The 17,717-nt window shown below is 43.8% G+C and overlaps 1 protein-coding gene across 1 annotated transcript in view; it reads left to right on the plus strand.

Annotated features, from left to right (window-relative positions):
- Positions 1-17,486, plus strand: part of LOC147678539 (extracellular calcium-sensing receptor-like) — a 62,585-nt gene extending 45,099 nt beyond the window's left edge. Inside the window, exons 3-6 of the mRNA XM_086945682.1 lie at positions 2,909-3,556; positions 7,274-7,501; positions 16,352-16,475; positions 16,582-17,486. Of these exons, the coding sequence (XP_086801808.1) occupies positions 2,909-3,556; positions 7,274-7,501; positions 16,352-16,475; positions 16,582-17,486 (1,905 nt within the window). The remainder of the gene's footprint in view (positions 1-2,908; positions 3,557-7,273; positions 7,502-16,351; positions 16,476-16,581) is intronic.
- Positions 17,487-17,717: the final 231 nt, after the last annotated feature.

The raw sequence follows: 17,717 nt of genomic DNA on the forward strand, positions 1-17,717 counted from the left end.
GCCTTGGAGTCTCAGAGAACCCTCTGAGAGAGTCCACTGCGTAAAGGGAACCTCTAGCAACGGAGATGGGGAAATGATACCTCTTCCCCTGGGATCACAGCTTACTGGACTGTGGACGCAGCTTTGACCCGTCTACTGGGTTGTGTCCCTCTCACCCTTCTCTCCTCTTTCCCTCCTTCGTTCTCTGTCTAATTCCCCTGCTCCTACCCCTCCTCTGAATCTCTCTCCTTCTTTTTTTATTCCCTTACGTATATGTCCTTATTGTCTATCTCGAGCTTACATGTAACTATTTTGCCATGCTAACAACTGTGTAACCTTCATAACAATGTAACCTGCAACTATGGTCTGATACTCATGTAAAGTGCTCTGATACCTCCGGGTCTAACCAGCGCTATATAAAACCTTTCAAATAAAATAAAAAATTACAGCAATGGACCGAACAAGAATTTCTCATTTCTTGCACTGACCAAGTCAAGGCATTGTTGAGCTGCAGGGCATTCTGCCTGCATTCCTCCGTATTTAATTTGGGATAGTCTGATGCAAGGCAACACTTGTGGAAATAGGCCCTATGTTATGCATTCACTTACTGCAGAAAAGAAAAATCAACCTCCCTTACCTGGTGCACACTTGTAGAATGCACCCACAGAACATGGCACTTAGGGACTCCCATATGAGAAATAATGATCTAACATGATTTTTAAAGGAATGTGTCCGTGTGTAACGAAACTGGTGCTTATGTAAAGCGCTCTGATACCTGATATCTTCGGGTCTCGTTTGCGCTATATAAAACTTAAAAAAAAAAAAACATACTCAATTTACTGTCTCAATATGTGGAGATGTAAAACCTAGTGCAATTGTGTTCAGTTCAGAATAGATACAAAACGACCACAACGCCAGAAGCTCTCAACTCCCTATAGCTCCCCCACACACACACAGCCGACTCCCTTTCCCAGAGATCAGGCATGTTGTTAATCACCACTGGGGTCTATTGTAAAACAAGAAATCAGCGCTTTTTAAAAGAAAAGGTGGATCCAAAATATGTTGTAATGTTTCCAGTCATGGCATTGGCTGAGTACATGGAACACTACAAGAGGTGAGAGCAGCAGCCTGGTCCTAAGGCCACTGGAGAATGTGCTGCCACAGAGAACCTACGGCCAGATGGACGACCCGTTTTTGCATGTGCAAACCTGTTTGTGCATGCAAAAACATATTGGGCCATGTACATAGCCTATTTAGCGAGTCACCATTTTTTTTGCGACTCGCTAAATTCCAAATACCAAGTCTCAAAACAATGTACTAATGTTTTGTGACCGCAATTGCGGCTGCAAAACACTTGCAATTACCATCTACTTCAAGTAGGTGGTACTGCATTTGCAAATGGGAAGGGGTCCCCAGGGGGCTCCTTTCCCTTTGCAAGTGCATGCTAAATAATTTTTTAAGGGCAGGCTGTGATCCCAGGGACCACTGCCTGCCCTTAAAAATTAAACAAAAATGTTTCTATTTTTTTTTTAATGCATACTGTTTTCCTTTAAGGAAAACGGGTTGCATAAAAAAAGCTGCTTTATTAAAAAGCAGCCACAGACATGGTGGTCTGCTGAGCACAGCAGGCCACTATCAATGGGAGGACTGGCATTCACAATGGGCTCGCAAATTTCGAGAGGCTCATTACTATTAATGAGCCTCGCAATTTTCTACCCCATTGGGAGTCGCAAAACAGTGTAAACAAACAGCCTGATTCATCAAGGGGAGGTTTTGCGAGTCTGAAATAGCGAATCATAAGGAATCGCTATTTCAGACTCGCAAAACGGGATTCATGTAGGATTCGCAATATTTTTTGCGAGTCCTACTGATTCCTTATTTGCGATTAGCTAATTGCTAATCGCAAATAAGGAATAACTCCCCATTCATTCCTATGGGCCTAAAGGCCCATTGGAATGCATGGGGAGTCATTCCTTATTTGCAATTAGCAATTAGCTAATCGCAAATGAGATTGCGATTTCAAGGGTGCAGGGGTGTCCAAAGGACACCCTGTAACACCCCTGAAATGTTAAATTACACAGATGTCACACACACACATGTCCAAAGGACATGTGTGTGTGTAACATGCAACTTAGAAAAATGCTTTTAAAAGCATTTTTCTAAGTTTTCGCTATTTACCACGAGGTTTGACCTCCCGGTAAATAGCGGCCGGAATTTGCGAATTCGCAATTTTAAAATGTTTCAAGAATAGCATTTAAGGAATCTCTAATAGAGATTCCTTAAATGCTATTCCTCGCAAATTTGCGAGTCTCTAAATAGCGATTTTTGCATTTGGGATGATGAATCCCAAATGCAAAATTTGCACTTGCAAAGGGCCAGATTCTCAGATTCTGGCCCTTTGCGAGCGCAAAAAAGATTGATGAATCAGGCGGAAACTGTTTTACATTTCATTTAACGCCTCGCAATGTGTCACACATTGTGAGGTGCTAAATGAAAGGGTCGTACATCTGGCCCTTAAAGTCCCGAGCAGTCGAAAATTGTAAACAAGTTAATTTAAGTAGTAGGCAAGGTCTAAGGTTGTCGCACGTCACATGTGTGATGGGCATGAAAAGTAAAAAAAAAATTGAATTAAGAAGGTCCTTCCATGACTGGTCAGAGTCTAAAGAGGATCAAAAACAGACTTTTTGCATGGGAAGATAGTTTAGTAATCACTGACATTGTTCAGTCTTTTTAAAAAACAAATCATAATAAGATGTAACCAGCTTTGCTGCAGGGTGTGCAATACTTTATGAAGCTCTTGTGTCTGTGTTTGGAAAAATATAGCACAACCGTGTGCCTAATCACAAATCCAACATATATTTTGCAGAATCAGCACATACCTAGAGGCCATTCCACACAAAAAATATGTTCTATTTTATGTTTTTAACAGATCAGTTATTTTTCAACCAGTCCACTCCTCAGTGACCGGAACCAGTTTCCTTCATTTTTCCGGACAGTCCCCAGTGACAAATTCCAGTCCCTTGGCCTGGCCCAGTTGGTGGTCCACTTTGGATGGACATGGGTGGGCCTCTTGGCTGATGACAATGACTATGGTCAACAGGGCATTCAAGTTGTTAAGACTGAGCTTCTTAAGGCTGGAGTGTGCATCGCCTTCTCAGAAAGTATAATCCTCAGCCAAGCAGACAGGAATGCCTTCCATATTGTCCAAATCATTAAATCCTCCACTGCCAACACTATTGTTATCTTCTCCCTTGATGCCGGAATGGTTCCTCTTCTAAATGAGTTAGTATCGCAGAATGTGAGCCACAAGATATGGATTGCCAGTGAGGCATGGTCTACTTCTATCCTGTTTTCTATGGAAAAATACACTAACCTTCTTGCTGGTACTCTTGGCTTTGCCCTCCACCATGGACAGATGCCAGGCTTTCAAGAGTACTACACTAGCATTCATCCTGAAACATCTCCAGGTGACATATTTATCAAAGAATTATGGAAGGAAGAATTCAAGTGTCAATGGATGGACCAAGTCTCTTTGTGGAGGAACCAGACTGGGCTGTGCACTGGATGGGAGTCGCTAGTGAGTCTTCCCAGACCCTATGACGCAAACAATTTAAGGATAACCTACAACTCTTACTGGGCAGTTTATGCCATTGCGTTGGCCCTACATGATCTTTGGTCTTGCAGGCAGGGGGAAGGCCCTTTTCATCATGGATCCTGTGCAGACATCGGGACCTTACAACCCTGGCAGGTGAGCTCCTTCACCCCAGCTATATCACTTACTATCTGCTTTAAAATGGGCTGGATGACCAGATATCACAGCTCATCAAGGGGGTATTTCCCACTGCAGGTGTCAATGTATGTTTTAAGGCACACACTTTGCAACATAGTTTGCTGGCCAATGATAACTTTAAAAACAGGCACCCCAAGGTGAAGTTTGTTGTCTGATATTGTCATTCATGGGCACATTTGCACTAGAGGGACCCAGCGTTGTAAATATGCTTTTAGAAAGCGTATGCTATATTTCACAAACATATATTTTCGATTGTTCCTATTTACAGGGTAAATTCACATTTATTTAGGCCTCTGTCAGACGTTTTGTGTAATTATGCAAAAGTAAATTGTATGAACTACGCAATTTTCATACACTCCTCTATTTATTGTGAAAACGTGGCATTTGCCTAAGTGCATCCCCAACTTCCTGCTTTTCATAATAAGAAACCTAGGAGAACACATTTTGAAATCCCTTTCTCCCTGTTGTTGTTTTCGCTACTAGCGGCCGTTTTGCGCATAGTCATTGTTTGAGCCGGGCGCACCTTTAAAAAGGTGCGCCGGGTGCAACCAATGAAAATTTGCCCAATTACGATGTATGCGCTGTCCCCAGCGCATTCTTGTGAAAACACAGAGTGGATACTGGCAGCCGCTCCGGGTTTTCACAGTGCAGGTGGCAACCTTTATCCAGGGACTGTGATCAACTGCATGGACTATGAAAATGCCCTGTTGGCGTCAATAAATGAAGACCTTCTTTCAAGGCTGCAGGTTCTGCAGAACACCGCAGACAGGTTAGTACTCAATCTTCCGCCGAGATCCCAGTCGGCACTTAACCTGAGACTTTTACATTCGTTGCCTGTCAGAAAACGACTACGTTTTAAGATTCTATGCTTAACGCACAAAAAAATGTACGGAAGAGGCCTGGGCTTTAGGGCCAAAAAGTTAAGTTGGTACCAACCCCGCAGAACTTTGAGATCCAGTAACAAATCACTTCTCGCATCTCTCAGAATTAGTACTACCACAAATGGAGGGAGATCCTTCTCCTTCTTTGCTCCGGCTTTTTGGAACAAACTGCCCCCACACCTACGCATCCTCAATGATCACAACTGTTTTTGCAGGAAGTTAAATACATGGCTGTTTGACATCTAACTGCATCTAACCAAGCTGATATTTTGAGCTGTCTACTAGTGCCATGATACTTTCGAGTGATATGTGCGCTAGATAAATACCCCATGATTTGATTTGATTTGAACCCGCCTGCACTTTTAAGGGGGATTAGAGATCCCCTTGCAGGTGGGTACAGTCAGTGACCGCATACGCATGCAAGGGGATGTCTGTGGGGTCCTTGGGTCCCCCTTTCTCCCCTACAGAGGGCTGGAGGGGATGTGCCCGCATCTGTAATATGGCGCGGGCACAGAGGCAAAGGAATTCCCTCATTGCATAGGGCATGTCCCTATGCAAACGAGGGAATATCCCCTGAAGGTATCGCAGGTGCTTTAAATGCAACTGTGCTATCTGTATTACAGAAGGGGATGCACAAGCGTCTGTGCGCCCTTCTGTAGGTCAAAGTGCACCTAGGGCACAAAAGTGTGCACAAACGCCCTTTACACCCCCGGTGGGACTTATTGTAATATGGCCCTAGCAGCGTAACCTCCTTGATTTCTGGCCCTGCCTGACAAACTCACACAGCAATGTAAACATCAGGCAAGATTATGAATAAGTAATTTTCTCACAAATATTTTCTAATTGAATGATTGCTGTGACATAGCTACAAAATGATACGTTGATTGATAAGAACTTACTTTTAATATCCTCGTCTTAGCATTCCAACCAGGCAACATCCAATAATTATGGAAACAGAACATAGATAACAAACAAACAACAGCCTCGTGAAAGCTCAGTGTACTTAAAACCCATGTGTTGATAAACTCAAAGGTTCAGCACTTTTTGCCTTCCTCAGATTTGTTGTAAGCTACTATATTAGTTGGCCTTCCATGCATCAAAATGTCAGGGGTTCACAACTCATTAATAAAATGCAATTTGTCATTAAGAAAATGAGGTAGCCACAGCATATTAACCCTTTAAGTGCTGCCATCGGCCAACGGTCGTCGCGAGCACTACCTTGCCAGTGCTGCGCACGACCGTTGGCTGACGGGCCAGCACCCGTTATTCGAACGTTCAGCACTGGGCGCTGAACGTTCGACGCTCTTAAGGAGCTAATCAAGCTATCAAAATATTAATAAAAAACCTACATTCAAAAGATCACACTGCCCCATGTCCTCTCTAAAATAAAACACATCACTTTTAAATAATGTGAAATTTTGCAATGCAAAATGTTTAAAAGTTTATGTATATATGTCTAGGGTGCCTGTGTTACATGCAGGATTGCTTTTCTGCAGAAAGGGGCACCTTCCTGCACAAAAACATGAGAGTCATATTCCTCTTTCTATGTGTGCTGCAGAATGCTGCCCAGTCGACTTTCAGTGGTTGAAATGTATTCAAGCATTTCATCTCTCACCTTGTTGTTGCTGAACTTCAGCATCCTGAACCTGTGACTGTCATCTCCAACCACTAGTGCACAATGTGCAGCCTAGTGCCAAGGTAGACAGTGCCTGCATTGTAATGGGGATTGCTTTTGGGAGACCTTCCTGCACAAAAACAATCACCTGAAGCATGTTCCTTTTTATATGTGTGCTGCAGAGTGCATCACACAAAGAAAGAGCAAAAATTCAGGAGAACTAAAGATATTTCTCCTCGTTACACTTCACCAGGGGAGGGGCAGCACGCTGATGCATTCCCAGGTCTACCACCAATGATAAATCTGGGAATGCACCAAAATCAATGGGTGGATGCGTGGAAACACCCGCACTCCTGCCATGGACATCTCCCTGGGGCAGAGGAACGCAAGCTGCTATTTGCTCTGCGCTGCTCACTCTAGATTTATCAAGCCACGCAGGGCCACACAAGGTGGCCTTGTGTGGCTTAATAAATCTGACTTAGTAGAGTTGCGTCGCTCTTGCGCCCCGTTTTGTGGTGCAAGGGTAACATAACTCTTATTAGAACATTGGACTGTTGGGAGCTCCATTGAAAACAATGGAGTCCTCTGGGCTTATTATGGCTGGTATAAGCCTTGAGCTCCAACATTCAAATGTTTCTTTGTTAACAGCTCTGGCTGTGAACAAAGGCTTCAGGGAACCTGAGGGAATTCCAATCCCCTCACGCCTTCGGCTCGGGGCCTTTAACGCTGGAGAGGGCCTTTAATAGCCGGTATAGCCCTCTACGGCGGGCTATAAGGCTATAATAAATATCCCCCATTATATGTAAATATTGTCATGTGACTTTCCAAACAAATCTGGAAAGAATATGGTCCTGCTGGCCTACATTGCACGTCTCTTCTCTTTGTACTGTGACAATCTGCAGCATTGCAAATTAAGAAATTAAAACATAACATTTATTTTCCTTTCTGCAAAATATCTATAGAAAAGCACAGTCAGTGAATTGTTCCTTCAATATTGCCTCCTCTTAGGTGCTGCATTACCTAAAAAAGAGCACATTTCAAACGAAAGATAGCAGAACGGTGCTTATGGATGACAACACAAACCCCATCGCACAGTATGACATCATTAACTGGCAGAGGAGCAATCAAGGCACCCTCAGACACTCGAAGGTGGGTGGCTATGATTCCAGCGCCCAGCAGGGGCAAGTCCTCACTGTGAATGCCAGCGCCATCCAGTGGACAGCAGGGGAGTCACAGGTACTGAATTGGAACTGCAAGGCTTATGACATAGATGACCAGTTTGAACATTTACCTGGTGCAGCTGTTGAATGGTTTACAATGTCCTCATACAGAGGTCAATAGTCTCTGGAGGAGAATGCCAGACTACTAAAGGGATGTCAGATTTCTAGCACTGGGAAGAACGAGCACAGACATGTTTTTCCCTCCAGATGCCAGAAGATAAATTGTGACTGCAAATCTGGCTTCAGAAGACATGCTGTTTCAAGGGATTTGTGTAATTTTTATTATGGAATTGTAATTTGCGTGGATTTGCATGGTATTTTTCTCCCAAAAATAAAGCATGGCACCTCATAGCACTGATTTTTGTTACCTTTCATTGGAAGTGTTCCATCAGTGGAACATGGGTGTTCCCGTTCATCCACACCTGGATTTTGTTAAATCAGTTAATCTGTAAATGCATCAAAATGCTACACCTCACTCAAGCAGGTGTAACGAGGAGAAATATCTTTATTTCTTCTTGTTCTATGCATGCTGCATTCTGAAACACACATAGAAGGAGAAATATGCCTCTGACGATTGTTTTATGCAGGAAGGTGTCACTTCTGGTACAAAAACAATTCTACCTGTAACTCAGACACCTTCCCTTGCACCATGGTGTAAGAGTGTCTGAGTTACACGTAGCCTGCACACAGTGAGCCATGGCAAGGAGATAGCAGATATGTAACATATGTGAGTAGATATGGTGCATTTCCTCTATCTCCCTTTCATGCAATACGGCACATGGCAGGTGCTTGTTGCCCTGCGTTGTGTGGAATTTTAGTAATCTACTGTTTGATGCATGCAATGTCCAGAGTCTAGAACTGATGGCATTTACCATGTGACGTTAGCTATTGTATAGACAATAAAATGAAATGATTTACTGTGAGCTTTTCATCTGTAAAGTATGCGCTCGCATTTGACTTTCAAGCGGAAGAAGGCCCACATATAATGTACATAAATTCTGTAATTATTGCATTAATTTCATGCATCATGTGAGGAAAAAAATATGATTTTTCTCCCACGCCTAGACATCACACGTAGCACCACTTTTAAGACATCAAAAACTATTTGAACCAAACCAGGAAAACAACATAATGTATATTAGCAAAGCAACTATCCCTTCAGGTACTGCCCACAGCAGGTTCATATAAATTGTGGAGGGGGAGTCTACTTATTTCAAATAGATCCTCAAACATTCATAAAAACAGATTAACATACAGGAAAATCGGGGATGAAAGAAGTCATTCTGGCCCAGATTTACAAAACTGTCATGAAACAGAGCATAGCATTTAAAAATGCTGTGCTGCATTGTGTGACAAGGAGAGAGCAGAAACAAGACTTCTGGACTGCTATTCGGGAAATCTGAATTGCAGCCTTTGCCGCTAGGTCAGCTGCACAGTTCCCTTTAGCGTGAATGGCGTCATCTTATTGGCCCAAAGTGTGCTTCACATGGACAATTGGACGCTTGCCTTAGAAGACAGCTACCTTTCCCCAAAGCTGTTTATTTATTATAGGTTTTCCCTTTTAATCCTTGAATCCATTCAATCTCCAGTGCTGCAAATTGACTGGACAAAGAGGGTGTCTGCTGCTATCAGAACTCAGCAATCCTGCTGTGTGGCCTCCGAAGACTTTTTAACAATCCCACTGTGTGGGACTTACTGGAGGTAACAGGATGGGTAGTTGGCCCCCAAGGACCTATTTGGGGGCCAACTACACCTCCTGTTACCTCCAGTACGTCCCACACAATGGGATTGCTAAGAGGTCTTAGGATGCCTCTCCACCTTTCTCCACCACTTTGTAAATGGGCCTCCTGGTGCACTACTGATTGGGGGAGGAAGACCACCTTACTCCTGGGGGACTTTGTGGGCAAAGAAGCCATCCCGCTGGGTAAGTCCTATACAGTGGATTTTCTGAGCACTGCCTTGAGGCCCGGACCCCTTTCTCTACCACACTGCAAACACAACTGCTAGTTAAAAAAACATAGAAATTCACTGAAAATAACATAGGTTTCAGGTACATTATAGTTAGAAATTAGCATTTAAAAAACCTTAGAAATTCACTGAAAAAACCCCACAGGTTTCAGGGACGTTATAGTTAGAAATTAGCATTTAAAAAACGTTAGAAATTCACAGAAAAAAACAAAGGTTACAGGGACATTAGAGTTAGGCTGACAATTTACTCGCACAAAACCTGAGAAATTCAGCTGTTATAGTTAGCTGAGCTAACTATAACTTGCGCCCTGCAATGCACTGCTGATGACGTCACATATTACCTCACTCATGACATGGTCATTGACATCACTGATTGCATCTCAAGTGACATCACTGATGACATCATCCAGTGACTGAGTGTTTCTAAAAAGTTTAAGAATGTTATATGTATATATATTAAACAACAGGGGGTGGTGATGGATAGAGTTTCTGAATTAAGCAGAATACTCTCACCCAGTCAAGAGATCAGGGCTTGATCCAACACCGTTTTTTAGCTCACTGCACCATCCCAGCTCAGAACCTGGCTATATGCAAATTAGTCTGTCCCTGGCCCAGTGCATCATGGGAACAGGGCAGACCAAACTACCAAGCCAATTCTTTCAGTGGGAAGGAAACAAGCTTCCGGGGACCGGTTTCTGGCATTACAGCCGTCTTCGGCCCGGCTTGCTTGAATCCCGATGGTGCAATGAGCAAGGGACTCACGTCTGAGTATACCCTTCCACGCTTATGGTGGACAAAATAATTAAACAACAGGGGGTGGTGATGGATAGAGTTTCTGAATTAAGCAGAATACTCTCACCCAGTCAAGAGATCAGGGCTTGATCCAACACCGTTTTTTAGCTCACTGCACCATCCCAGCTCAGAACCTGGCTATATGCAAATTAGTCTGTCCCTGGCCCAGTGCATCATGGGAACAGGGCAGACCAAACTACCAAGCCAATTCTTTCACTGGGAAGGAAACAAGCTTCCGGGGACCGGTTTCTGGCATTACAGCCGTCTTCGGCCCGGCTTGCTTGAATCCCGATGGTGCAATGAGCAAGGGACTCACGTCTGAGTATACCCTTCCACGCTTGTGGTGGACAAAATAATTAAACAACAGGGGGTGGTGATGGATAGAGTTTCTGTTGGATTAAGCCCTGATCTCTTGACTGGGTGAGAGTATTCTTCTTAATTCAGAAACTCTGTCCATCACCACCCCCTGTTGTTTAATTATTTTGTCCACCATAAGCGTGGAAGGGTATACTCAGACGTGAGTCCCTAGCTCATTGCACCATCAGGATTCAAGCAAGCCTGGCCGAAGACGGCTGAAATGCCAGAAACCGGTCCCCGGTAGCTTGTTTCCTTCCCAGTGAAAGAATTGGCTTGGTAGTTTGGTTTGCCCTGTTCCCATGATACACTGGGCCAGGGACAGACTAATTTGCATATAGCCAGGTTCTGAGCTGGGATGGTGCAGTGAGCTAAAAAACGGTGTTGGATTAAGCCCTGATCTCTTGACTGGGTGAGAGTATTCTGCTTAATTCAGAAAGTCTGTCCATCACCACCCCCTGTTGTTTAATTATTTTGTCCACCATAAGCGTGGAAGGGTATACTCAGACGTGAGTCCCTAGCTCATTGCACCATCAGGATTCAAGCAAGCCGGGCCGAAGACGGCTGAAATGCCAGAAACCGGTCCCCGGTAGCTTGTTTCCTTCCCAGTGAAAGAATTGGCTTGGTAGTTTGGTTTGCCCTGTTCCCATGATACACTGGGCAAGGGACAGACTAATTTGCATATAGCCAGGTTCTGAGCTGGGATGGTGCAGTGAGCTAAAAAACGGTGTTGGATTAAGCCCTGATCTCTTGACTGGGTGAGAGTATTCTGCTTAATTCAGAAACTCTGTCCATCACCACCCCCTGTTGTTTAATTATTTTGTCCACCATAAGCGTGGAAGGGTATACTCAGACGTGAGTCCCTAGCTCATTGCACCATCAGGATTCAAGCAAGCCGGGCCGAAGACGGCTGAAATGCCAGAAACCGGTCCCCGGTAGCTTGTTTCCTTCCCAGTGAAAGAATTGGCTTGGTAGTTTGGTTTGCCCTGTTCCCATGATACACTGGGCCAGGGACAGACTAATTTGCATATAGCCAGGTTCTGAGCTGGGATGGTGCAGTGAGCTAAAAAACGGTGTTGGATTAAGCCCTGATCTCTTGACTGGGTGAGAGTATTCTGCTTAATTCAGAAACTCTGTCCATCACCACCCCCTGTTGTTTAATTATTTTGTCCACCATAAGCGTGGAAGGGTATACTCAGACGTGAGTCCCTAGCTCATTGCACCATCAGGATTCAAGCAAGCCGGGCCGAAGACGGCTGAAATGCCAGAAACCGGTCCCCGGTAGCTTGTTTCCTTCCCAGTGAAAGAATTGGCTTGGTAGTTTGGTTTGCCCTGTTCCCATGATACACTGGGCCAGGGACAGACTAATTTGCATATAGCCAGGTTCTGAGCTGGGATGGTGCAGTGAGCTAAAAAACGGTGTTGGATTAAGCCCTGATCTCTTGACTGGGTGAGAGTATTCTGCTTAATTCAGAAACTCTGTCCATCACCACCCCCTGTTGTTTAATTATATGTATATATATGCCAAGATGTGTTAGAAGAAAGAGTGGGTGTATGAGTGTCTGTATGGATGATTTAGTGGGTTTGTGACTGACTTTAAGTGAGTGATTAAACATGTGTTAGTGAATGTATGGGTGAGTGACTAATCTGTGTGAATGTGTGTATCAGTCTGTCAGTTGGTGTGTAAGTGGCTGCATGGGTTGGTGAGCAGGTACGTGAGTGTCTAAATGGGTTATTGATTAGTTGTCTGGGTACCTGTATGGGTGCCTGAGTGTGTGGATGGCTGAGGGGGGTGTATGACTCCCTGCAAGGGTGTATGAGTGGGTGAATCCCTGGATGTATGGGTTCATGAGTAAGTCTGTGAGGGACTGTATGGGCAAGTCAGTGTGCCTATGGCCGTGGCGGCGAGTGAATGGATGTCTCAGTGGTATATGGGTGAGTAATTGCATATGTGAAAGGCAGTATTTGTGAGTGTTGCAGTATGTAAGTGACTGTATGTGAGTGAGTGATTGTGAGAGTGGCTGTATGGGTGAGTGTGTGATTGTGTCAGCGACAGTTTTCTTTAGTATCTGTATGAGTAGTGGGTGTGGGTGTTTCTGTATGGTGAGTAAGTGGCTGTGTGATTGAGTGTTTGGGTGAGTGAGTAGGTGTGTGAGTAGCTCTATGGGTGACTGACGGTATATGAGCGGCTGTATAGGTGTATGAGTGGATATATCTGCGGCTGCATTGGTGAGTGACTGGCTGTATGAGTGCCTGTATAGGTGAGTGAGTGCATGTATATGTAGATGTATGAATCAGTGAGTGGGTCTGTACATACTAGTATTGGTGTGTCAATGGTTTCAAGAATGGTAGCCTGGAATTTGGAGTCAGTGTATGCAAGGTTATATTGGGGTGTGAATAGGTACATCAGATATTAAGTGGACTAAGATTAATTTAACAATTGTGTGTTACGCATGTTGTGAAAGGTGATATTTAGCATACTAATATATATATACAGACATGTGCACACATCAATATAGACATAAAATAGCATTTTCTGTATATATATTAAAAAATATTTGTTTTTTATTTGTGTGCACATATATGATGTATGCCTACATAGCAATACATACAAAAGCACAAATACTTGTATTCACACATTTATTTATATATATACAATATTGGAAATCCCACCCTCATTAACATTCTGAAGTCTTGAATGGGATTCAATGTCGACACCTGTCATTGGTTCTCCTACTACCTATGCAACTGTCATCAGTTTGTTCACACGGGCCTCTCCAAGCCAGAGAAGATCCTTACCATTTGCAGAGTCCCCAAAGTTTCCATCTTGACAGCCATCATCTTCAATCTCTAAATGGAGCCCCTTGGGCCTCCACACATAATTAGCAGAAACAAACTTCACCAATATGCACTGGACATGCAACTGTACTTGCAAGTCTTGTCAACTACTGACATCCTTTTTTCAAAAACAGTGCCTGCGTCTCATTCACACCTGGATGTCCAGTACTTACCTGAATCTCTACCACACAAATATATCATTCCTGCTGTTCTCTAATAACAATAATTAACAACTTGTCTGTACATAGCTTCACAACTTCAACCTGGACAGATTCAAACCCCAACTTTTACCCAATGCAAGTCAGTAGCAATTATATTTGACACTGACTTCACACTCAAGGTACACATCATAAAGAAAACCAAGGTAAGCTGCTTGTAACTATCTCAACTAAAAAAAGTAAAACCAAGCCTCCCACACATAGACTTCAAAATGTCTGTTCAAACCTTCATACTTTCCCCTATATGCCACACTTGGCCCTGTTAAAGGCATCAAACATGCTGCAACATGACTCATTAAAGCCAATAAAATAGACTCCACTTGCCAGCCCTCATCATCTTCAAAATCAGCTGTAGCTTCAACAAAGCCATCAAGACTGCAGCATCCTTCCATTCCTATCTGGCAGGCAACCTCACCACCTCTGAAGACTCTTGCACACATGCAGCCAGAACACTTTCAGACCAGAGACGAAGAAGTACAAAAACTAAAATGGAAGGTAACAGGCCTGTGCACCAGGATCTATAATAACATGTGCACCAGGATCTATAATAACATCCCTGTATTCATCACCTTATGAAAGAGCTGAAAGCATACCTCTTCAAATGGCATCCAATCACGATTCAGTACCGTCCACTTCTACTCTCAGAACATAGGGGCCGATTATGATTGCGGTTTTTCCGCATCCTCCGGGCCGGCGGATGCCACCGCCGGCCCGGAGGATGCGGAAAAACCGCTGCAGAGCTTCCAAAGACCCAACGCCATATTAGGATGGCTGGTGAGTCTGGAATACCGTCCGCCGCTTTTCCGCCGCGGTCGCATTGCGACCGCGGCGAAAAGCCCTAATATGGTGGCGGTGTCTAACAGACACCGCCAGCCATATTAGGATGGTGGGATAGACATGCTTTTCCGCGGCGGCTTTTCCGCCGTGGAAAAGCATACAGACTTTCACTTTGGAGGCCCGTTGCGGGCCCCCTGGGTGAAAGGGGGGTGGGGGGTGCACATGGGGGGTACCTATGGTACCCCCCTGCATTTGCGTGCACAAAGCAGCAGGCACTGCGCGGGGCCTGCCGCTTTGTGCATGCAAATGCGATGCATGCATTTTTAACCTTGCGGCGGGTGCAGCTTGAATCTTCTTGGAGGGAAGGCCGCAGCCCCTGCGGATGTTCCCTCCTCCTCAGGGGTCCATATGTAGCTGGCACTCCTAAGAGTGCCACAGGCCCTTAAGAGTCGGTATTTTACCACACAATCCTATTATGTGGTAAAATACCGAATTCAGGTGTGCATGCACACCTGTGCAATGTGACACACAGACATGCCCTTAGGGCATGTATGTGTGCCACATGGCACACAAGCCTGTACTTGGGGTGCTAGAGGGTGTCAAGGTGACACCCCCTGAACCCTTGCAGGATTCGGTATTTACCAATTCGGTAAATACCAAATTGGTATTGCCCATTGATTCCTATGGGCTTCAAGGCCCATAGGAATCAATGGGCAATACCGATTCGGTATCTACCGAATCGGTAATTCGGTAAATTAGATTTTTGATTTACCTAAATCTGCCTCCTTCTAATTTACCGATTCATAAATACCGAATCGGTAAAATTCAGTATTTATGAGTCGGTAAATTAGATTTACCTACATCTAGCCTATAATACCTTACATTTGAGTCAACAGGGAAGCAAAAGCCTCCTTGGATCTTCCTGTGTCAACTGGACATTGATAAATAGCTTCACACTGGCTGCCTGTCAGCAAGAGAGTAAAATTCAAGGACCTCTATATGGTCCACAAGGTCCTGTACAGCGGGGGTCCCACATATTTTGAAAATATTTTCTTTTGGTATGCACCTAATCGAAATGTGAGTTCTGGTACTGCCCAATTAGTGTCAGTTCGAAAAATAGAAAACCACAGGATGGGAGGTAGAAGCTTCCCTTCTTGGCATGTAAGCTCTGGAATACCATGCCTCTTGCTTTGAGATCCCTTTTAGAAAACATGTTTCTTTACTAGTTACACCAAGTAGACAGTCTGGCTTTCTAATGGAACGCTAGCACAAAGACCCCTCAGCATTCAAGCGCTTTATAAAACATGTACTTACTTACCATGGGACCAAAAGAAAAACAATTACTAGCGTAATAAGGAAAAGTCTGTCCTAAAAGTGCAATTGATTGGACACAAATATAACAAACCAGAGCTATTACAGATATTTTTTTAACATTTTAGTCCTCCCTAGAGGGTGTAAATGGCTCATACCTTTTGTGAGGAAGAAAGATTCATCTTTCACAGATATATTTCATCTACTAGGGAAGCACATAAATTCTTAAACACAACCATTCCTAGAGTTAACTGATGCTTATGTACCTCAACCAAAGATGTCTATGCCTGATGGCTTTCAATGTGACACAGTGCAGCATTGCACCATTCCACCAGGCATAATTTGGTTATCACCCTTTCTCTTTGTGCCTATTGTTTCCTACTCCAAACTGTCACCATGATTGGCATTGTTTTCAATGCCAGAGAACACAATGGTTACCAATAGCTGCACCCTTTGCATGTTCTTGTGTGTCTGTTGGCAAAAGATTCATAATTAATTCTACTGCTATTGACTTGGAAAGATAAGAAGGACCACAAGGCATTACTTGTCAATGCATTACTGTAGGTTTTTTTGGGGTTCTCAAAGGAATTACATCTTTCTGCCTCCAGATCCCTCTCTCGGCATGCAGTCCCTCCTGCCAACCTGGATTCAGAAAAGAAGCAAAACAAGGAGAACCTGTCTGCTGCTTCCAGTGTGTGCCATGTCCTGCTGGGGAAATCTCAAACCAAAGTGGTAAGCAGAAAGGGATCAGTGTGATTGCTACACAAGTTTACATCTGTTAAATTCTCAGAGCTTTCTTATGATCTCTTATCAATGCATTCTTTCCTTCTTTCTCCAGGGTCTTCTGAGTGTTCTAAGTGTGCATCTGATGACTGGCCCAACTTCAGACAAGAACAGTGTATACCCAAGACTGTGCAATTTCTATCCTTTAACGAACCTCTGGGAATCATTTTGGCAGCAACAAGTATTTTCTGTTCAGTTCTTCCTGTTGCAGTTCTAGGACTTTTTGTCTACTACTGGAACACACCCATTGTCAAAGCCAACAACCGCTCCCTCAGCTACCTGCTGCTACTGTCCCTGACCTTGTGCTTTCTCTGCTCTCTGGCTTTCATTGGATATCCCACATCAGAGAAATGCCTTGTCCGCCAGGCAGCCTTTGGTATCACCTTTGCTCTTTGTGTTTCTTGTATCTTGAGCAAAACTATCATGGTGGTGATTGCCTTCAATGTCAATAAGCCCAATAGTAACCTAAAGAGATGGATTGGACCTCACCTGTCATATATGGTCATCAGCATCTGTACACTTGTGCAGGTTCTCTTGTGCCTCTGCTGGATATTTCTCTCTCCTCCTTTCACAGAATATAACTCTCACCCCCAGCCTGAAAAGATAATAGTTGAATGCAATGAAGGGTCTCCCTTGGCTTTCTGGTGTATGCTGGGTTATCTGGGGCTTTTGGCCTTTGTTTGTTTCATTGTAGCCTTTTTGGCTAGAAAACTGCCAGACAGCTTTAACGAAGCTCAATGTATCACCCTCAGCATGCTCGCCTTCCTCACTGTGTGGCTCACATTTGTCCCAGCCTACCTCAGCACCCGGGACAAGTTCATGGTTGCCATGGAGATCTTTGCCATCTTGGCTTCCAGTGCAGCCCTGCTTTGCTGCATATTTTTCCCAAAATGTTACATCATCCTGGTTAAACCAAAAACAAACTCGAAGAATCATGTCTTGGGCAGAAGAAAGCACTAGTTCAAGCTTTTAAAAACACAAACTTTAATTATGGCTTTGCCATTATTTGGATAACCATAATAATTTTATTCGGTTGTACTGTATGCAGAATTGGTGGTACACCATGTATTATATGTTTGCAGTCTCCGACGATATCTCAGTTTTCTTTAGCATAAACTGGATTACAAATAAATGTATAATATCTTACTGTAGTTTATGTTTGGGGTTTCTGTTATTATGTTAAAACTGATT

The sequence above is a fragment of the Lissotriton vulgaris genome, chromosome 12, assembly GCF_964263255.1.
Source record: "Lissotriton vulgaris chromosome 12, aLisVul1.2, whole genome shotgun sequence".
Lineage (NCBI taxonomy): Eukaryota > Metazoa > Chordata > Amphibia > Caudata > Salamandridae > Lissotriton > Lissotriton vulgaris.